Below are 19094 nucleotides of genomic sequence, written 5' to 3' on the forward strand. Positions count from 1 at the left end.
AATGACTGATCAGTCACTTGTGTTCTGTTAAGGATGCCAATCGCCGCGCTGTCCCCAGCAGCGGTGCGGGCAATTGGCTCCGCGTCTGTTATTTCCGATCCCTGCTCCATTGTCAAGGAGCTCCTGGACAACGCCTTGGATGCCACAGCTACTTCAGTCTCCATTGAGATCTCACAGAATACACTTGACGTAATACAAGTGAAAGACAATGGCCACGGTATCCCCGCTAGTGACCACCCTTTTGTCTGCAAACGCACCTTTACCAGCAAGATCCAATCCGTCGAGGATCTTAGAACTATCGGTGGGAAATCTCTAGGTTTTAGAGGCGAAGCACTTGCTAGCGCAGCGGAGGTATCCAGTGGCGTGGCTATCACCACTAGAGTACCGCATGAGCCGGTTGGTTCTTCTATCAAATATGGTAGAAATGGAGAGCTTCTAAGGTGATTACCACCGCCGATTGAGACAGTCCAAAGCTGACCTACGTAGTACCCAGCGAGCGTCACATCCGGTAGGTACCAGTGTCCGCATAACGGACTTGTTCAAACACATCCCTGTCCGGAGACAAACTACGATAAAGAACGCTGCCAAGACACTCGTCAGGATCAAGAAGCTCGTACAAGCATACGCTATTGCCCAGCCCTCCAAGCGTTTGTCTTTAAGGGTCCTCAGAGCAAAGACAGAGACAAACAACTGGATATATGCCCCAGGCAACAACACTAGCCTCGTAGATGCAGTATTAAAAATTGTGGGCACCGAAGTTTCCTCTAGCTGTCTTGTCAAGGCCTGGCCACCTGAGAACGACAGCGACAGGTCTTTTCGAATAGTCGCGCTTCTTCCTAGGCCAGAGTCCGGTATGTAGCTGTTCTGTGAGTACTTGAGTGTGACTGACAGAGTCAGACCTTACCAAGGTAAACGGGTCAGGTCAGTATATCAGTATCGATGGCAGGCCTTTATCGACCACCCGAGGAGTCGCGCAAGATATTGCCAAACTATTCAAGTCTTATATACGCTCGCTTGCTTCCAGTCAGGAGCCATCTCCAAGCATAACCGATCCGCTTCTGTGCCTTCAGCTCCAGTGCACTAATGCAAGCTACGACGTCAACATTGAGCCCGCCAAAGATGATGTCCTTCTCGAAGACCAGGAGGAGCTTCTCTCCTTGGTGGAAGAGCTTTTGTGTGATGTGTACGGTATCGAAGCAAAACCAGCCGAGAGATCAAGGACTGCCAAAAAGGAGAAGGAGCCTGCTCCTTATCGAAACTCTTTTGACATCCTTCTCGCCAGGAAAAGTCCGGATGACTCACGGGCAAGCAGTTATGTATCCTCCTCAACACCACGGACTCCGGCTGTAGTGGAACAACATAGCGCACACACAGAGAATCGTCTGGAGCTGAGAAGTGTGAGCAGCAACCCCCGGTCATTAGCTAGAAATAGCATGCCGATGCCGACACGCGACATTTCCTCGTCGCGCAGTGATAGGGACAACACAGTAAGGAGTGGAAACGTGCGATATCCGACTGAAAGCCGGAGAACCTCACGGGAGAGACTGCAGACAAGCTCTCCAGGGTTCATCTTACCGAGTCCCTCTGCCAGCTCGACGACTGCTCCTGGCTATGTGACTGAGGCTCAGTCTTCGCCATCTAGTCCAGGCACACCTCAAACTCCTCTTCCCAGGACAAGGCAAGCCTCGATGGACCATGGTACGCACCCTGAAAACGGAGCCCTTGATAGCTGGCTGAGGAAAACTCCAGTCCCTTTGTCTCAACCAAACATTGGCGAGGTACCTGTAGACGATGGAGACGAGCGCTCATTGCAGCACTTGGCGCAAGAGCGATTTGGCTCACCAGAAAGGTCACCAAGTGGCTCAGCATCAATAGAGAATGGCATTGCTACTGCTCAGAACCAATGTTCCGAGACCCAGGCTAGCCCCGCCGAAGCAGACGCGGAGCCTGAAGAAACTGGTTCTCCCTTGCTTGGAAGTACTGCAGACTCCGAACCTAAAGAAAAACATGCGCCTGCGCCTGAGAAGTCTTCCGCTACTCTACGCCAGCTTCTTTCAGGAAATAGTCACCAGGAGCTGAACCGTGCACTCGACTTTGAAAACCGCAAGAGGGAGGCTATCCTTAGGCGTCGAGAACAACTTAAAAGTCGGCGAAACCCGACCACAACGAGTTCACCCCATCTGAGTCGGTATCTAGCCGCCAAGGCTGCACTTCACAGCCAGCCTGATGCTAACCGGGAAGAGGAGCCGACCGTTAAGCCCGTGCTGAGTCCACATGACCCACGGTCGTGTTTAATGCGTTACAGGGTGCAAGACCAGAATGAAGATGGCACATCAAGAACCAGAAGGATCAACACGGACAAGTTGCCATTGGAAAGCATTCCAGACGGAAATGAACTACATAGGCTGGGTCTGACCCAGCAGGCCGACATTTCACTCATATCGACCACTTACGACCATATAACCAAGACAGATCTGTATACTGGATGTGGTGATCAATTTTTCGCCTTTGACCATTCACATAAAGATACCGAGAGTGTGTTTGATATCTGGAGATATCGACTTAACAATTTAATGCAGAGCAATTACCAGACTGAAATACGGTCGGGATTGCCGGATGTGCATTTCAATTTCTCTCGTTTAGCGCAGCGCGGGCAATCCAAGTGATAGCATTTGTTATCTATCTTATCTTATCTTATCGGCGCCAGCTAGCGGTTCAGCTGTTCGAGTGACCTGCTTTGCATCAAATTACTATACCTAGACACAAGATGTTAATATACAAGGTAGCAAATATTACCTCTAAACTAATGTATCCGCCCGCAATATGAACACGAACCTGAACCTCGGCAGGACTGATCAGGGTCCAGTCTGGCCCTGGCAGGGCGGCTCCACCAGCCCGCAAAGCAGTGAACGTCATCGTCATGACGCCGTTACATAAGACTGACATCAACTGGCACCCCCCTTCTATAAAACCAAATCCAGTTCCTCCCACAAACCCGATCTTTTTCAACCTCAACCACAGTTGAGTGATCATCACAGTCAACATGAACATATCCGGGAGCGCTCCCTTCGGGAACGACTATATCCCACACCCCCACCCTCACCCGCGGCTTCACACGGCCGACATCGGGATCTTCAAATCGACCATCCTCCCCTCCTTCACTCTCCACACGACTCTCGACATCGCTGCCTTTATCGCATCCAAGGCTACCGACCGCGCCGAAATCAAGGACTGGTGCTGGCCTTCTAGCCAAGTCATCAACGCCTGGTGGAGCGCCATTGGACACCAAGTCTACTACCACAACATCTCCCCGCAAACTGCCTGGTCGACTCTTTCTTGGACGGAAAAGGTTCTCTTGACTTGTGTTACGGTCTGGGGTACTCGGCTCTTCACCCGCATCGCATCTCGGACTATCACCCGCGGCAAGGATGACCCGCGCTATGACCAGCTGAAGAAGGAAGACCCCAATGGGTTCTGGACCTCGGCTCTGCTCAAGCAGTATCTCCCTGAGGCGGCTTTCCTCACCCTGATCGCCCTGCCCTTCACCGTGCCGTTCCGATTGACTTCGTCGACATTGTCGCTGGACGGAGACGTCCAGTCTGTCGTCCGGGCAATCGGTGTCGCACTCTTCGGCGCTGGATTCGCCCTGGAGGTTATGGCCGATGCGCAGCTCGAGATGCACCGTCAGGAACGGACCGATCTGTGCAAGCACGGCGTGTGGAGTATCGTTAGACACCCTAAGTAAGCTATCCCTTCTCATCCTCATCTCTAATACCTCTAAGGGATCTCACGCTAATGAAACCAGCTACCTCGGCGACACCCTCGTCCACATCTCCTTCGCCGTTCTCAACGTCGCCAACAACTTCAACCCGATCGTCCTGCTCGGCCCCCTGACCAACTACTTCTTCCTCCGTTTCGTCGGCGGCGACCGCCAGACCGAAGCCAGCCAGGAGACACGGTACCGCACTGAGGACCTGCACAAATACGAGCAGCTGCAGAGTTGGCGCCGCGAGAAGAACAGTTTCTGGCCCGGTTTCACCGAGGTAGTGAACCCCTGGACGTGGGTGGTTCTTGGAGCGGGCGTGCTGGGCGTGGTCGCAGAAGAGGGTATTCGGGGCTGGCTTACTCAATAATTGAATTCTCTCGGTTAGTTAGTATATGTATGAACTAGTCATGAATTAATAACACCAAAAGTCATATACATGAATTCATTCAACCGATAATAATGAGGGTTAGTACCCCCTCCCCCTCTTAAACCCGTTCAACAACTCCTCCCCCCTCTCCAATCTCCCCACATTCTCCCTCATAATATCCAGCGAACGCGGAATATACTCCCTCCCTGCGGAGCTAACATGCGGACTGATCTGCACATTCGGCGTGTCCCACAGTGGACTATCCTCGGGCAAGGGTTCCGGGTCAGCCACATCCAGCGCCGCTCCACCCAACACTCCCTCCTTCAGCGCCTTAATCAGCGCATCCTGATCAAGTACCTTGCCGCGAGAGATATTCGTAAGATACGGACGTGGTCGACTCGCAGACACACCATTACTGAGAATCTTGAATTCCTCAGCTCCAAGCATGCGGGTGGTCTGCGGAGTCAGCGGCAGCGCGATCACCAGATGGTCGAGCCCCAGAGACAGGAACTCGTGAATTGAGGCCTTGTCTGTCCCATGGTGCCAAGATACAGGGATCGTGCCATCGCGGTCGCCGGTGCCGGGGACGATGTAGCCGTTGTCTTTCCGAGAGGCAGGAGTCGGGCGAGGAGAGGCTGTGTAGGCGTGGACTTGCATTCCGAGGGCCGAGGCGACGCGGCCGACTTATACCATTGTTAGTACTTTGGTTGAAAATGTGCAAAGGGTGAGATGGGAAATGTACTTTGTCGTCCGATACTTCCGTATCCAAGGATTCCGACTTTCCTGCCAACTTGATCATGGACGGTATTCATGAAATCAACATTCTTGGCCCAGGTATGTTTCTGTTGGTTCTCGTGGGTGTAGACGAAGCGTCGCGAGGCGACGAGCCAGTTCATGATGGTCCATTCGGCGATTGGGGGGCCGTGGATGCCGGAGCTGGACGTGAGAGGGATGGACGTTTCTTTGACGATGGGGTGGGAGAGGAGGTGATCAAGTCCGGAGGAGAGGGAGTGGATCAGTTTGATTCTGTTTTAAATTGAATTATATTAATTTCGTTCTATTCCTGTAGCTGACTTTTGGGGTGACAGGGGGGAGGGTTTACTTGGATGCATCTTCCGGGGCCGGGAGATTGCTAAAGGTGACGAGGAGAGTGGTTTTGCGTGCGATTTCTGGTATGTTCAGCTGGTTGGTGATGGACTCAAATTGAACAGGGATTGAGATGCAAGCACTGACCAGCAGGAATTGGCGCGAAATTGGGCAGCTGCAAGATGGAAAGTTCGGCGTCGGGGAATTTGGCCTGCGTCTCGTCGATCAGCCATTGCGGAAGATCGCGGGCGTAGGTGATGACTAGGTGCTCTTTGACGGGTGGTGCTTCGCCCATGTTGAGAGTACAAGACATGTATTGGTTTAGAAGGACGGAGAAATGGATTTGGGGATTATATTGAGGGTAATCAATGAAAGCAATGGCGCCATTGAGGGGATCTTTTGCGCTTCTTTAATTTATGCGCCGAATGTCCGGTTGGAGACGGATTAATAAGCGCGGGGAGGAGAAATCGGAGATTAAAAGATGGACCCAAAGAAACAGAGATAACAGAGATAAAAAAAAAAACAACATCTTATCATCATTCCTTGTCTACAACCCGACCAGAGTGAAGCTGATGAGATACACAACAGAGGTCTATACATAATACGCATAAATAATATCGCTGCATGGCAGTCCGTCTTACTCTCACTCCCAAGACTCACAACGAAATCAGCCTCGGCCCGCAAAGCCATGACCGATCGGCGGTTCGCTTGCAGACGTCGCGCTGGGTAGCTGCAATCCCAAGTTTGTGTTCCATCTGACGCATCTGACAGCCTCACATCCATGGTTCGGATAGCCGCCGGCATCGCCTCAGCCCGCCATCCCAGTGACCTGTTTTTGCGACCAGTCAGTCCCTCAAGCTGTGGAGATGCCAGACGGGATGCAGAACATGGGTTCATCGGGCGCCAAACTTTTTCTCCGACAACCAACACAGTTACACAGCGGGTGAACCCGCCGCGAACGGGTGGACGGACAATTCAGAGCTTGTTTTCCCTGCAGCATGGTTTGTTTGCTTTGACAATCTCCATCAGCCTGACTCGTGTTGCCTGTCACATCACAATCGGAACAAAGGCACAGCGAATCACAATGCGATCCCTCTGCTAGTTCGTTCCAACACATCCACTGGCTATCCACTGACATTCAGTGCTCAGGAACGCCAGGCCCGTTCAGCTGCCCCCAAAGCTGTCCACTGCATGTCTACCATGAACGGCCCACTGCCGACAAGCCAATCGGTTCCAACTTCCACCTCTCTCATCTCACTGCTGGCCAAGGTGCACGTCCCATGTCTCGTGCCGAACTGTGTCGATCGCTGTGGGTCGAGGGTCCAGCCCGCCAGCTCTCTATCTTCAGAGTTTTGCCGGCTGAACCCTCGACGGTCTGACACCCCAATAATGGACCAATGCAGGGTGTTGTTTAGCTTCTTTCTGCTATTCTTCCGCTCAGCGCACGGCATATCCGTCCTTAGCAGCAATTGTGGCGCCCATCAAAGTGTGCTGAGCAACCTATCAAACCCTCCAACACCATGCCGGAAATGACGAAAAGGAGCTTGGATCAAGCACCACCCCGCTACAAATAAAGGGGTTGGACCCTCTTCACGAACAAATTAATCGCACACAATCCGCTAACCTTTTCACCCTTTCCTCTTCCTCAACTCACCATGGCCGTCCCTAATCGCCGACCCAACTTCGCCCGACGGCTCCTCCACGCCGCCTTCGATCGCGAAGAGCAAGGCCTTCCTCCTATCCCACAAGGACATTCTCATCACACCAATCCACCCTATGATATCCCTATCCCCAACGGCAGCGCGAGCACTGCCCAGCCCATGCCGGCTCCTCCAACCAACATCCAAACACACGGCCCCATGCCAACAGCACACATGCCCGCAAATAAACCCCCTCTCACCATCTCCACGACACAAGCCAGCTCCCTCATCCCACCCCAAGACAAACTCCTCGTCTTCCGCGCTCTCACCGGTATCGACAGCATCCCCGCCCTCAACACCCTGCACCACTTCAGTCGCACGGCCCCCAACATCGGCATCTACACGCGTGTCGTGGAGGCCGAAAAGTCCGCTGCCACGCGCTACCGCTTCTTCAGCATCCTCATCAACGTCTGTCTTGGCATCCAGATTGTCGTGGCCGCTGCACTAACGGCTCTCGGCGCTGCCAGTGGTCCTCACTCCGCCGTAACGGCCTTTGGCGCCATCAACACCATCATGGCCGGCGTGCTGACTTACCTGAAGGGCTCGGGGCTACCGGATCGCTTGAAACACTATCAGAACGAGTGGCGGAATATACGGGAATATATCGAGCAGCGCGAGCGCGAGCTGTGTCTGGCTGGTTGTTCGTTAGATATCCAGGACGAAATCCAGTTCATCGAGTGTATGTATGAGGGGGTCAAGAGGGAGATTGAAGCTACAAAGAGCGGAGAGAATCGTTCGAATGCGAGAGAGGGACTGAATCGCCGGGCATTCTTACCTAGACAGGGAGGTCAGGCACAACAACATCCCCAGGGAGAGGGACACCACGACTACGGCTACGGCCACCAGGGACAACAGCCGCAGGCGTACCCACACTCATACCCACAGGCACCAGCTCCGGGTCAGACCCAAACTTACCCGCACGACCCGCGGATGTCGAGTCCAATGCGGAGTCCGGAGCCTGTCATGTTGGAAAAGACTCTTTAGGACACAGCACGAAGGGTTCACCACATATTGATCTATGGATTATAATTTTTATGATAATGTTAATGTCTACGATAATCAAAGTACAGTCATCCAAGCGGATTTACAGGAAATGGTGGTGGCCTGACAGGAACCCACTAATGCATCTTAGCTACACACTAGTCCAACCAAGTGCCGGGCAGTAATCCTCGTCTCACCCCCCAGCCATTCATATCTCTGCACCGAGTAATTAGCGCGATTAGATAGTATCTTAGCGTTTGCATATAAATCGTAATCTCCGTAAGCCGTGTCGGCACAGCTAATTAGCTGGCTATTTAATTTCAACGCGCTTCCTGGTTTTTCCTTCTCACACCCGGAGTGTGTCATTCTGCTCTGTTCAGCAAATCCAACTCCCAGTACTTACCAAATCAACAACATCATAAGAGATAAGAACGAAATTCAAAATGCTCAAACAACTCCCCTGTACCTCCTCCGACGCCGACGCGCTCGCAACCCTCTACCTTCAATGCTTCACCACCCCCACAGACCAGCGTCTCTGGCCCAACACCCCCGAAATCCACGCTTGGTGGGTAGCCAGCTTCACCCGGAAACTGACGGAGGGGCTCGATAAATACTACATCCTGAAGGTGATCGATACGGAGAAAGATGACGAGCTTGTCGGGTTCTTAGAGTGGAAGCTCCCTCAAGCTCCCCCGGTGAATGACACTGAAAAGGAGATGTATGCCGAGGGGAAAGACCCCGAAACCCAAGAACTCCTTGCCACGTACCCATCTCACGTCGGTGATATTGGGCTTCTTGTGGAAACGTTGGAGCAGTTTAGGACTAACATTGGGGGTATTATGGGAGAGAGGAAGTTTTATTGTATGATTTATCTTTCCCCCATTGTTTGAATTGGGTTATTCTGGTTGTGGATATGGCTAACTGAGTAGATCTCAACATGCTCGGCACGAAGCCCGAGTACCGACGACGGGGCGTCGCGTCGGGGATGATCGAGTGGGGAACAAGCCGTGCGGATAAAGAGGGTCTCGAGACGTTTGTGGTTTCTGCTCCTGGGGCAAGGCCCGTGTATCTGAAGCATGGATTTGAGCTTGCGAGAGAGGGAGAGGATCTGGGGAATTTTGTGCCTTGGTATATGGTTCGGAAGCCCACGGTTGAGGCAAAGAAAGAAAAGAAGAGAGAGGTGGGATATGCAAAGTGGTTGTTGGGAGTCTCTGCTGTGCTTGGGGTTGGGGCTATTATTTACCAAAGGGTGTATAGGAGGGCATTGTAGACGCAGTTTCTTTGTATATAGATTCTTTCATTACTTGCTATTAATCGTTTTAATCTGCCACCAACTCAAGTGCATGTCTCATCACTCATTCCCATGTCACATCACGTCAATAAATACCAATCTAAGCAGCAGCCCGACCCTTTGTCTCAGGCACGGCCATCCAAGCACCACCCATAATCACCCAAACCGCACCGCAGAACCACACCGCTGCGCCATCGGCAACAGCACCCTCAAATGTCGTGATAATACTAGCAATCAGTCCAAAGAGTCCCCAGCAGAATCCCACAACTCCCAATCCGAAGCCCCGGAACGGCGCCGCAAACACCTCCACCGAGTACGTAACCAGCACAGCCATCGTCGCCGTCTGCAAGAACGACAGGATACATTCGAATGCGAGCAGCGCATCCCTCGACCGCGACACCGTAGCCAAGAACATGAACAGACCCGTCAACACAGCGATGATAGATCCCGTGCACTTGCGACCGAGTCCCTTCGCCTCAATGAGAAGACCCACGACGATCGGGCCAGGGATTGCGCACAGCGCCACATACAGGTACCGGCTGTACAGGTATCCTGTAGTCACGGAGGTAGCCGATACCGCATCGACGCCCTTCGTGGCGAGGTACTTGCTGATGTAGGTCTTGTGCAGGGTAAAGGTCAGCCCGGTAATGGCCCAGAGGAGACAGAGAACGGGGAGGCCGATGGCGCCGGCAGAGGACAGGAGGGACTTGGTGCGCGACTGGCGGCGAGACTCGGGGGCGCTGGCATCTACGGTTGAGTCGATGCGAGCAAAGGAGGACTCCTCAAGCCAGGTCTTGCGGTTGCTGTAGGCAGCGATGTCCTTGACGAGCTGGGTAGTTTCGGCGTCGCGGCGCTTGGAGAGAAGATACTTGGGGGTTTCCCGCAGCGGGAAGGAGAATCGGCACAGGTATAGGAAGAGTGTCATGCAGCCGAAGGTCCACCAGACATAGCGCCAGCCCTTGTTGGAGACGTAGTGGCATTGCGAGCTGCTGCTGCTACTGCCGGAGTGGTCGGCACGGGATTGGTGTGACAGGGCTGCGCCGGTGCTGATCTCGTCGGGACCGGTTCCGCAGGTGTATTCGGCGATGAAGGCCCTGTGATTGTTAGACGATGTGATAGGTTATTTCGCAATAGGGATTTAGACTCACCATCCTACAGCTGCTGCCACCAGCTGGCCCAGTCCCCACATGGCACCCTGCATGGAGACAAGGAACTGGTGAGATGCGGGAACAGATTCGAGCAGAACCATCGCATCCACGACCTGGTTACCGGCCACTGCAAAGCCGACAACGAAGCCAACGACACAAAGGCCGGTGAAAGACGGCATTCCGGCACCGACGAGACCACCCATGCCCATCAGGACCAGGGTGCTCGTGAAGATCCACTTCCGGCCCAGCATGTCGGACATCCAGGGCCAGGCGGTGGCGCCGGTGGTCAAACCGACATACAGACTGATGAACAGGTAAGCCTCTTTGTTGTCGGTGTAGAAGAACTGGGCTTCATTGGCACTGGATGGGGCGATAACCGTGAAGGACATCAGCCAGAACTGTATCTATTAGCAAATTCCTCAATGTTCTCACTACATGTATAGGCCTTGACATACGCTATCGAGAAACCATCCCACACTGGTAATAATGAACAGAAACCACTGATACAACCCTATACCCATATCCAACATTGCCTGGTTCAGAAGCGCTGCCTTAGCCGCATAGACAGCGTCTGTCCCAGCGATAGAAGTGGGAGTGTCAATGGTGGATCCATAGACATTGGTATGAGGTCTGTCAGTGGGCGCTTCCTTAGAATGAGCCGCTTTCTCAACATCCACCACCAAAGTAGAAGCAAAGGCACTCTGGGCCTCGATGTTTCTCTCACGAGTCACGCCATCACTGGCCGCTGCAATATGTTCTGCACCCATTTTGTCTGGATTGATCATTCAGAGCGAGCGAACAGTGAGGGGAGAGGGGAAGTGAAAAGCCGGCAGCGAAGAACCCCGCTTTATGTAGACGCAGAGACACTGCGGATGTCACCCGATAGCCAAGCCATCCAGTAAACTGGATCACATTTCTTATCTTCGATTGGTACGTAAAAGCTTGCCGCGGAGAAATGCGGGTGGTCGTGCATCGTGAGTCACGCCGTGATGATACTGATATTGTCTATACCAACCATGATTCTTGGTAGACAGGACCTTAACAGATATAAGCCTTTTACTACCCTAGGTTTCACACAGGCCTTTTTATTTTAGCAAAAATGTGCGCAGCAATTCTCACCAAAGTGAGTTGCACGCGTGGAAGAAATTTCACCCGCCAGACCTCGGAGAAATCTGAGACCCACCTGGATGGAGGGGGCAGCGCGTCCTGTTCTTGGAGGCTTCCGGGCTGTCAAATAAGAACGGGGGAATGGCTTAGAGCGGCATTTGGGATGTATGCCATTGGTAGTTTGAATTTTCATCCCGCCCAAGCTTCTTCAGGCGTGAAGAGTACCGTAGCAACGCTCGGGTCGAGATCATGCCATTGCGGGCGAGACCCCACCGGTGAGGAAAATTTTGATCATGTTGATAACTGATAGGGGTGGATATGGAGCATACCTTATTGGGAGGCTTCCATGGTTCAAAGATCTTATCTTTGACCCGCAGTTCACAGTCCGCTGATTGTGTTTAGGGCAGTGGTAGGATAGCTGACTTACAGATCAGGGCATGTCACAGTCTCAGAGTTCTATCTTAGCTTTGGCTTGTTGCTCGACAAGCACTCCACCCTTGGAGTAGAGTGCCTTCCAGAAAAGCAATCGCCTCATTGAAGGCTTCATTTCGAAGCTGGATATTTTGCGCCACGGATCTCGAAATATCCTGCTGCCTAGCGGGACCACACCCCTCTACATCACCAGTATGTCAAAATCAAGTCCATTAGTTGGGCATCAGCAACACTACAGCACACCCGAAGTCTCCGCCATCCGGCAATTGTAGGAGGGGTAACAGGGTCGTCGTCGAACCCTGCATGCGGAGTTTAAGCTGAGTCGAGAAAGGGGTAACCCCGGACTTGTAGTCGGCGGAAGCCGCCGTCGGCCGAGCATCCCTAATACGGCAGGCGGAAAGAACTTATCAATCGCCAACTGGTGAATCCGACGTCATCGGCTTACGGACTGACTTCATCGCCTACAGCTATTATTAATATCAGTACCTCTCAATTGAGATATAACAGCGCTGCTCTCCAAACGTAACGAGACCTAGGTCGTAGCCAAGCTCTCTAAAAACATCATATCAGGCAGAATGACCACTCTTCCCAAGATCTTCATGTACCACTCCACTAGGCCGTACTACCGCATATATATCTCGCTAACACTTGACTTCCAGCACCGGCGCAACCGGCTACATCGGCGGCGATGCCCTCTACGCCATCTTTGCCAAGCATCCTGAATACAAATACACTGTGTTGGTTCGGTCCTCGGAAAAGGCCGCACAGGTCCAAGCCCAGTACCCTTCCATCAGAGTTGTCATCGGCGACCTAGACGACTCTGCCCTGTTGGAGAAGGAGAGTGCTGAAGCTGATATCGTTTTACGTATGCGCACCTCTGTTCCCTAGTGTGCACCGCTCTGGCTATTCAAACAGTGTACTAAAAGGATTCATAGACACCGCCGACGCCTCCGATCACGAAGGTGCCGCGAATGCCATCGCAAAAGGTCTAGAAAAAGGCCACAGCAAAGAAAAGCCCGGATACTGGCTGCATACCGGCGGCACGGGTATCCTTACGTTCCATGACACGGATCGGAACGTGTTTGGTGAAGGTAGTGACAAGGTCTATGATGACTGGGATGGAGTGGACGAGTTGTTGAATCTCCCGGAGCATGCGTTTCATCGCAATGTGGATCGGGTAGTACTGGACACGGCGAAAGCGAAGGGGGATGTGGTGAAGACGGCGTTGGTTTGTCCGCCTACTATTTATGGTATGCTAAATATCTTTTCCTTGGCATTAAGGGTGGATATGGTATTGATGGGTGTTGTATAGGACGTGGTCGAGGCCCTGTATCCGTGCGTGGGCGACAAGTCTACGAGCTGGCCAAGGTGACCCTGCAAATCAAAAAGGCACCGCTCATTGGAGATGGGAAGTCGGTTTGGAATAACATCCACATTTACGATTTGAGCGAGTTGTATGTGCTGCTTGTAGAGGCGGCCGTGCATGGACGTGATGATCCTGAGCTGTGGGGGGAGAGGGCATATTATCTCACTGAGAATGGGGAGCATGTTTGGGGTGAGCTGGCTGTGGCGACGGCTTTGACTGCGACAGAGCTAGGTTTGCTTTCTGCTGTCGAGAAGGAAAAGATCAGTTTGGAGGATGCGAAGAAGTATGGCGGGTATGAGGCGCTGAGTTGGGGATTGAATTCTCGGGGACGTGCCAGGAGAGGAGCCAAGGTGTTGGGATGGACGCCCACGCAGCCGAGTATTGAGGCGACGTTGCCGGAGATCTTGGAGGACGAGGTAAAGAGGCTGACCACTCAAGCACAGAGGGCATAGTCCGGATGCATGTGGGGATAGAACTATAGCTAGCTATCCAGCTTCATCTACACGTTACATGCACTACCCAATCGATGCAGCAGACTGCAGCCTACTCCTCCACCGGCGTATCCACCCCCCTAATTAACGTCTTGATCCCCTCCCCTCTAGCCGTAGTCTCCCACGCCTCAACCGCGTCCTCAAAGCCGACATTCTTCGTAATAAAAACTTTCAGCGGAATCCTTCCCTCCACAGCCATCTGCATCCCGAGCTTATAATCCCCCGGCCCATACCGAAAACACCCCTTAACCACCACCTCCTTCCCAACCACCGTTCCAATAGGAAAATCCACATTCTTCCTACCCAACCCCGTCTGCATAAACGCCCCTCCAACCTTCACCACCTCTATTCCAAGATTAATACAAGCCTCTGCCCCCGTAGCCTCAATAACAACATCAAACCCTGCATTTCCTTCCTCCTCATCACCGTCACAGAATTTCTCCACCAGCCTCCTCCCATCCACCTCCCCATCTCCAGACGGAACATACCCACCTCCCCAAACCCCCTTACCCACCACACTCTCCGCAAACGCCAACTTCTTCTCACTCAAATCCACACCCACCACCCTACTTGCCCCAAACTCCCTCGCCACAGCCATACACAACACGCCCACCGTCCCCGCCCCAAACACCACAACCTTCATCCCGGGCTTCACCCCCACCTCCCTGACAGACCGCACCGCCACACCCAACGGCTCCAACAGTGTCGCCTCATCCAGTCCCAACGTGCCCTCCGGGATACGATAACAGTAATCGGCCGGTAACTTGAAGAAGCGGGTAAGCGTGCCGTGACATACACCCGGGACGGCGGCGAACTTCATCTCCCGGCAGAGATTGTATCGTCCGGATTTGCAGAGATTGCAGCGGTGGCATGCGTACCCGGGTTCGAGAGCTACGGGATCGCCTGGCGAGAGGGTGGTTACTTCGGGCCCGATGGCGTGGACGATGCCGGTGGATTCGTGGCCCATTGTTATGGGATTGGAGGGGGAGATGGGGCGGTGGATGCCGCCGTGGAGGTAGAAGTGGACCTGTTTTTCTTTGGTTAGGGGCTGGGTGGGTGGATAAGGGGGGAAATCGGAGAAGGGAGGAATATATGTACATCGCTGCCGCAGACGCCGGTGTAGGCGATGCGAATTATTACGTCTGTTGGGGAGGTGATGGTGGGGATGGGTCGGTCTTCGTAGCGGGCGTCGTGGGCGCCGTAGAGGAGACAGGAGGGGTTGGACATATCGGTGAGGGCGATGGAGCCCATGTTTATCTTTTCTCGGTAATAAGATGTCTGGTGAGTGAGTGTGTGTATAAAAAGGAAAGTTAGTGGAAAAGAAGGATAAATCACATTAATGAATGGAGATATTGTTGTTTACCCCGCGGACAGTCTGATTTAAGATGCGGGGTTTCGCCGAGAGAGTCGCCGATGGGAATAGGTTGGGATCGTCGCGAAGATGGCACTATGTGGAGGTCTCGGTTAGCCCTACAGTCACTCTAGTACTGGGGAAGTATGGTTGAGTGTGTATAAATAGGCGAAATATTGTCTAACTAAAAATTATGTACGAAATTCTAACACGAAAACCACATTAGCTGGCATGCACCTTGGCCGGAGTATCAGACACCGATGCCATCGCACATTCCAGAGCACTCTTCAAGTCAATATGGAACAATGGCAAGTTCACCCCGGTCACCACCGCCGGCTTGCCATCTCCGCGTCGCTGCACAGCTGTCCTCTCCGAGCCCTTGGCTGCCTCGTCCATCTCCCGTATACTCAGGACTCCGGCGTTCTTGTCATCCCGACTCTTGCTCTGTTTTAATTGATCGCCGGCTTGCGACTCGATATCACTGGCGCGCTGGTCCGAACTATCTCCAGAGTATACTGCCTCCGTGATGTTGAAGATTGGCTTGAACTCAGGCACATCCAAAGGCCGACCGAATCCCGCGGCAGCGAGAGCCCGCTTGGTCCATCGGTTGTTGATATGGGCGAAGTGCCACTGGACTCGGTCCGGGGCGGCGTACCGGTCTAGTTGGCTCCGGACATCGATCAGATTTTGAACCGAGGTCACGTCGACGTTGTTGACGGCGGAGAAATCCAGAATGACTGCACGCAGCAAAGGCTTTTCTGTGGAGTTGGCGATTTGTTCGGCCTTGCTTTTGCGAGGGGCCGGGTCATTCCATGGTCGGTCGCCGGGGGTTGCATATAAGGATGGATTAGTGCGTCGGGTAGATTCGAAGATGTGTTCGACCAGATTGTCGGTGTAGTGGTTGGCGTTGGGGTAGTTGAAGCCTTCGGAGACGCGGTAGATGAAGATGCCTGGTGCGGGCTGGGTGATGGGGATGGTCGGGTTGGAACCGTCGGTGTGTTTCAGGGGAAGGAAGACAGTTCGACTAGAGGTGCGCTTGTAATCGGAGCTGGAAAGCTGAGCGGTAGTGCTGTATTCCTTGGCCGAGCCGGTCTCTTCTACAAGGTGGTCGCCAATGACGGAGTGGATCTGAACCTGGCCGAGGAACTGACCGCGGGCCTTGGCGACGCGGAATAACAGGACTGCAACCGAGATACAGATTGTGCAGTAGATGCCGTCCTCGATGCTGGAGAAGATAATGACGATGATTCCGATTAAAGCAATGACAGCATCAAGAGGTGACACGCGCCAGAATTGGTAGATGACTTTAGGTGGTGTGATCAAGTCGCCGACGGCGTGAATGATAACAGCAGAAAGTGATGAGCTGGGAATGAAGAAGAACAGAGCTGGAAGGGCGTAGATGGCAAGCAGAACAACAATGGCGGTAATGACGCCGGCCAGCGGCGTCCGTACACCGGACTTGGCTTTGATCGCAGTCCGAGAGAACGAACCAGTGGCAGGGTAGCCACCTAGGAAGGGCCCGAGGAGGTTTGAGATGCCAATGGCGATGAACTCCTGGGAAGGGTTGATGGTGTAGTTGTTGACGCGACCGAAGGATTTTGAGATAGCAATATGCTCTATCACCAAGACAATCACTGCTGCCGGCAGCTCTTTTGCAAAGGTCTTGATAATATCAACATTAATTTTGGGAACGCCCGCATGCTGAAACCCATAAGGAACTTTGCCCAGCATCTTGAATGCCGGATTGTTGCGACGATGGAGGTTGACTGCAGCACTAATCATCGTATAGAACAGAATCACAAAGACCGTGCGAAGGGTATTCAGGAAAAAGAAGAGCTTCGCCTTCCGAGGGTATTTCCTGGTTCCATAGTTGCATGCCGCGCGGATGGCATACAGCATGGCAAGTGCCGTCAAGCCCATGGCAGCATCCATCTGCGAGGTAGGCAGATATTTCAAGGTATTGATGATGACCATGTATGTCGATCCACGGGTAGAAAAATCAGCCGTTTCTCCCAAGACTGTCTTGACTTGTCCGGCGCACACATTGATCGCAGATCCGGTCATGAAGGCGGTAATCGCAGGAAGAGGGATGAAGTCGACGATGAATCCGAGACGGAACAGGCCAATGAAGGTCGCGATCGCACCGCAGATGATGGCAAGGGCTCCGGCAATCGTTGGGCCGTCGACGTCAGGGTAGTCTTTTTGCACTTCGATGATGATGGTTCCAACTAAGGTGGACATGACGGCCACCGGCTGATCGGGTTAGTTGTTGGTCATGACAAGGAAGTGGAAGACCTACACCGATGGTGATATCCTTTGATGTGGCGAAGAACCAGTATATTAACACGCCCATGAAGGAGGAATATAGTCCATATTCGGCAGGTAACTTGGCTAGGATGGCGTATGCCATGCCTTGTGGGATCACCACAGCTCCGACAGTAACACCTATAGATGTAAGCCTCACTCACTTCAGTAACTGTTATGAGGCATCTCACCTGCGATCAGATCACCGATGAACCACTGCATGTTGTAGCTCATGATCCAGTGAAGAAAAGGGAACAAGTCGTAGAAATAGCGACCAATTTGACGACGAGATGGTACGAGCTCGCGCAGCCATTCGCCGGCTGTTGGCTCTGTTTCGACATAATGGCCAGCAGTATCTGATCCATCACGAAGGTATGGGTCGGTATTCGATGCCAGATCGATTCCGAGCACCTTCGCCAGAAGATGGCCAACTTTAGTGGTCATTTTCCGTGTCAGCAGACAGAGCTTTCAGATCTGTGGCATATACCGATGAGGAATGGGATCTGGAGGGGAATAATAAATCTTAAGCTTATCGCGTGAGAATTGTCAGATATTTTATCAGAGGACAGGGGATCGATGTCGTGATTTTAGCTCCGAAATGGCAATGCAGCTGGGGCTTGCCATGTGCCGGCCAGATGCACCTCCACGCCCATGCCGAGCGCGCATTGGCCTTTTTCGACATGGCTGAACCATAGATGATTAAAGAAACACGAGACTAAGTGATTGCCTTCTTCTTGGTCAAGAAGAGCTGAATGACGATCACTCGTAAGACGTTAGATGGGTGAGAATTTCCGTGTTCGCCAGGAAGACTCAGTCCTGGCTTATGTCTGCAGGGATCCCTCATGTAGCGCAGTAAGCGCAGCTAAGAACAGCCTCTAGGCGGACTTCCCACGAAGCTAATTCTACTTTCGTGGTCTAATGTTATTAAAAACGGAAAAGAGGAAAGAAGAGGGCACGATGCAATCATCCAAGCTTTCTGCAATCTGGCCCAATCTGTGTGTCTATTTTGCTGCGTAAACAGACGGGATAGGGTTGGCCCAGGGCCCACAATAAACAGACCCATCTATCATGCTGTCGGTCTCCACGATCAGAACTAAGGTAAGTGAAGTGCCAATCCAATCATGCCATATGTCTGGTATGCCACTTACATCCACCTTTATTTTTTCTGCTGGCTGGAAAAAGATCTACTCTAGGTACTTCCCAAGGGACATGACTGAGATAAGTGGAGTAACTTGCTCCACAAGGCTGAAACAACTTGTTTTAAGCATGTTATGGTGGTGATTGAGGGGCCGCGTCAAGGGTTGGTTAAGCTCAACCGTCTGTATACATGTGGAACTGTCTCTATTCAACCAGGCTTCTGATATCACCACAAGATACAATTTTATATAAGACTTCAATATGCTATATGACGCCAATGCTATGGTTTACGGCGCCATTGACCATGTTTAACCTGGGAGGGGGCGACGTGGCCGGGAAGTGGTCGAGTCCCTCCACTACCATGGCGAATTTTTAGTCCCGAGCACGCCATCAAGCTAACCGTGGGATGCATTTTCGACCACACACACAAACATCCCACTTCTCGACCCGAATCCTTGCATGTGTATGCGCCAATGTACGCTTAATGAGCTGCTGGATCCTGCCAAGAAGCCACAAATACTCTATTCGCTTGGCCCAGCCGTGAAAACCCCAAGGCCTCATACGACC

At 52.6% G+C, this 19094-nt stretch overlaps 10 protein-coding genes across 10 annotated transcripts; 6 read left to right on the top strand and 4 right to left on the bottom strand.

Annotated features, from left to right (window-relative positions):
* Positions 1-33: 33 nt before the first annotated feature.
* On the top strand, positions 34-2762 carry BO88DRAFT_445335 (putative DNA mismatch repair protein; the record flags this gene model as incomplete). The annotated part of the gene is made up of 3 exons (XM_025710201.1): positions 34-440; positions 487-851; positions 898-2762. 3 exons carry the CDS (start codon positions 34-36, stop codon positions 2664-2666), a joined length of 2541 nt encoding a protein of 846 aa, XP_025560741.1. The 3' UTR covers positions 2667-2762.
* Positions 2763-3015: 253 nt separating this feature from the next.
* Positions 3016-4203, top strand: BO88DRAFT_406581 (DUF1295 domain protein). The gene is made up of 2 exons (XM_025707189.1): positions 3016-3741; positions 3806-4203. The coding sequence occupies exons 1-2, from the start codon at positions 3044-3046 to the stop codon at positions 4131-4133; spliced, it is 1026 nt and encodes a 341-aa protein (XP_025560742.1). The 5' UTR covers positions 3016-3043; the 3' UTR covers positions 4134-4203.
* A 29-nt stretch (positions 4204-4232) lies between these two features.
* On the bottom strand, positions 4233-5611 carry BO88DRAFT_369718 (D-isomer specific 2-hydroxyacid dehydrogenase family protein; the record flags this gene model as incomplete). Its single annotated transcript, XM_025704152.1, has 4 exons — positions 5367-5611; positions 5236-5302; positions 4876-5159; positions 4233-4816 (listed from the first exon to the last, which is right to left on the bottom strand). The coding sequence occupies exons 1-4, from the start codon at positions 5530-5532 to the stop codon at positions 4233-4235; spliced, it is 1101 nt and encodes a 366-aa protein (XP_025560743.1). The 5' UTR covers positions 5533-5611.
* A 155-nt stretch (positions 5612-5766) lies between these two features.
* Positions 5767-6736, top strand: BO88DRAFT_90093 (uncharacterized protein). Its single transcript, XM_025713241.1, has 2 exons — positions 5767-6220; positions 6369-6736. The coding sequence occupies exons 1-2, from the start codon at positions 6001-6003 to the stop codon at positions 6596-6598; spliced, it is 450 nt and encodes a 149-aa protein (XP_025560744.1). The 5' UTR covers positions 5767-6000; the 3' UTR covers positions 6599-6736.
* BO88DRAFT_90094 (uncharacterized protein) lies at positions 6737-7998 on the top strand. The gene has a single exon (XM_025713242.1). It carries the CDS (start codon positions 6875-6877, stop codon positions 7901-7903), a length of 1029 nt encoding a protein of 342 aa, XP_025560745.1. The 5' UTR covers positions 6737-6874; the 3' UTR covers positions 7904-7998.
* A 263-nt stretch (positions 7999-8261) lies between these two features.
* Positions 8262-9227, top strand: BO88DRAFT_437015 (GNAT family N-acetyltransferase). Its single transcript, XM_025709597.1, has 2 exons — positions 8262-8761; positions 8830-9227. The coding sequence occupies exons 1-2, from the start codon at positions 8344-8346 to the stop codon at positions 9168-9170; spliced, it is 759 nt and encodes a 252-aa protein (XP_025560746.1). The 5' UTR covers positions 8262-8343; the 3' UTR covers positions 9171-9227.
* On the bottom strand, positions 9227-11106 carry BO88DRAFT_489659 (sugar transporter; the record flags this gene model as incomplete). Its single annotated transcript, XM_025712717.1, has 3 exons — positions 9227-10285; positions 10340-10737; positions 10795-11106. The coding sequence occupies 3 exons, from the start codon at positions 11104-11106 to the stop codon at positions 9292-9294; spliced, it is 1704 nt and encodes a 567-aa protein (XP_025560747.1). The 3' UTR covers positions 9227-9291.
* A 1273-nt stretch (positions 11107-12379) lies between these two features.
* BO88DRAFT_392632 (nucleoside-diphosphate-sugar epimerase) lies at positions 12380-13779 on the top strand. Its single transcript, XM_025705066.1, has 4 exons — positions 12380-12479; positions 12538-12743; positions 12814-13128; positions 13191-13779. The coding sequence occupies exons 1-4, from the start codon at positions 12454-12456 to the stop codon at positions 13694-13696; spliced, it is 1053 nt and encodes a 350-aa protein (XP_025560748.1). The 5' UTR covers positions 12380-12453; the 3' UTR covers positions 13697-13779.
* Positions 13390-15103, bottom strand: BO88DRAFT_392633 (NAD(P)-dependent alcohol dehydrogenase). The gene is made up of 2 exons (XM_025705067.1): positions 14834-15103; positions 13390-14762 (listed from the first exon to the last, which is right to left on the bottom strand). Exons 1-2 carry the CDS (start codon positions 14984-14986, stop codon positions 13788-13790), a joined length of 1128 nt encoding a protein of 375 aa, XP_025560749.1. The 5' UTR covers positions 14987-15103; the 3' UTR covers positions 13390-13787.
* A 127-nt stretch (positions 15104-15230) lies between these two features.
* Positions 15231-17834, bottom strand: BO88DRAFT_445343 (SLC26/SulP family anion transporter; the record flags this gene model as incomplete). The annotated part of the gene is made up of 3 exons (XM_025710202.1): positions 15231-17339; positions 17386-17531; positions 17582-17834. 3 exons carry the CDS (start codon positions 17832-17834, stop codon positions 15309-15311), a joined length of 2430 nt encoding a protein of 809 aa, XP_025560750.1. The 3' UTR covers positions 15231-15308.
* Between the last annotated feature and the right edge of the window lie 1260 nt (positions 17835-19094).

The sequence above is a fragment of the Aspergillus vadensis genome (assembly GCF_003184925.1).
Source record: "Aspergillus vadensis CBS 113365 unplaced genomic scaffold BO88scaffold_19, whole genome shotgun sequence".
NCBI lineage: Eukaryota > Fungi > Ascomycota > Eurotiomycetes > Eurotiales > Aspergillaceae > Aspergillus > Aspergillus vadensis.

Bases quoted from the DNA above. Each gene is read 5' to 3' on its own strand.
- BO88DRAFT_90094 (XM_025713242.1), top strand. From the start codon at position 6,875: ATGGCCGTCCCTAATCGCCGACCCAACTTCGCCCGACGGCTCCTCCAC.
- BO88DRAFT_392632 (XM_025705066.1), top strand. From the start codon at position 12,454: ATGACCACTCTTCCCAAGATCTTCAT. The intron at 12,744-12,813 runs GTATGCGCACCT...AAGGATTCATAG, and splicing joins TGAAGCTGATATCGTTTTAC to ACACCGCCGACGCCTCCGAT. The intron at 13,129-13,190 runs GTATGCTAAATA...GGTGTTGTATAG, and splicing joins TTGTCCGCCTACTATTTATG to GACGTGGTCGAGGCCCTGTA.
- BO88DRAFT_392633 (XM_025705067.1), bottom strand. From the start codon at position 14,986: ATGGGCTCCATCGCCCTCACCGATATGTCCAACCCCTCCTGTCTCCTC. The intron at 14,763-14,833 runs GTACATATATTC...AAAGAAAAACAG, and splicing joins CCGGCGTCTGCGGCAGCGAT to GTCCACTTCTACCTCCACGG.
- BO88DRAFT_437015 (XM_025709597.1), top strand. From the start codon at position 8,344: ATGCTCAAACAACTCCCCTGTACCTCCTCCGACGCCGACGCGCTCGCA. The intron at 8,762-8,829 runs GTATGATTTATC...CTAACTGAGTAG, and splicing joins GGGAGAGAGGAAGTTTTATT to ATCTCAACATGCTCGGCACG.
- BO88DRAFT_406581 (XM_025707189.1), top strand. From the start codon at position 3,044: ATGAACATATCCGGGAGCGCTCCCTTCGGGAACGACTATATCCCACAC. The intron at 3,742-3,805 runs GTAAGCTATCCC...TAATGAAACCAG, and splicing joins AGTATCGTTAGACACCCTAA to CTACCTCGGCGACACCCTCG.
- BO88DRAFT_90093 (XM_025713241.1), top strand. From the start codon at position 6,001: ATGGTTCGGATAGCCGCCGGCATCGCCTCAGCCCGCCATCCCAGTGAC. The intron at 6,221-6,368 runs GTTTGTTTGCTT...TTCAGTGCTCAG, and splicing joins CTTGTTTTCCCTGCAGCATG to GAACGCCAGGCCCGTTCAGC.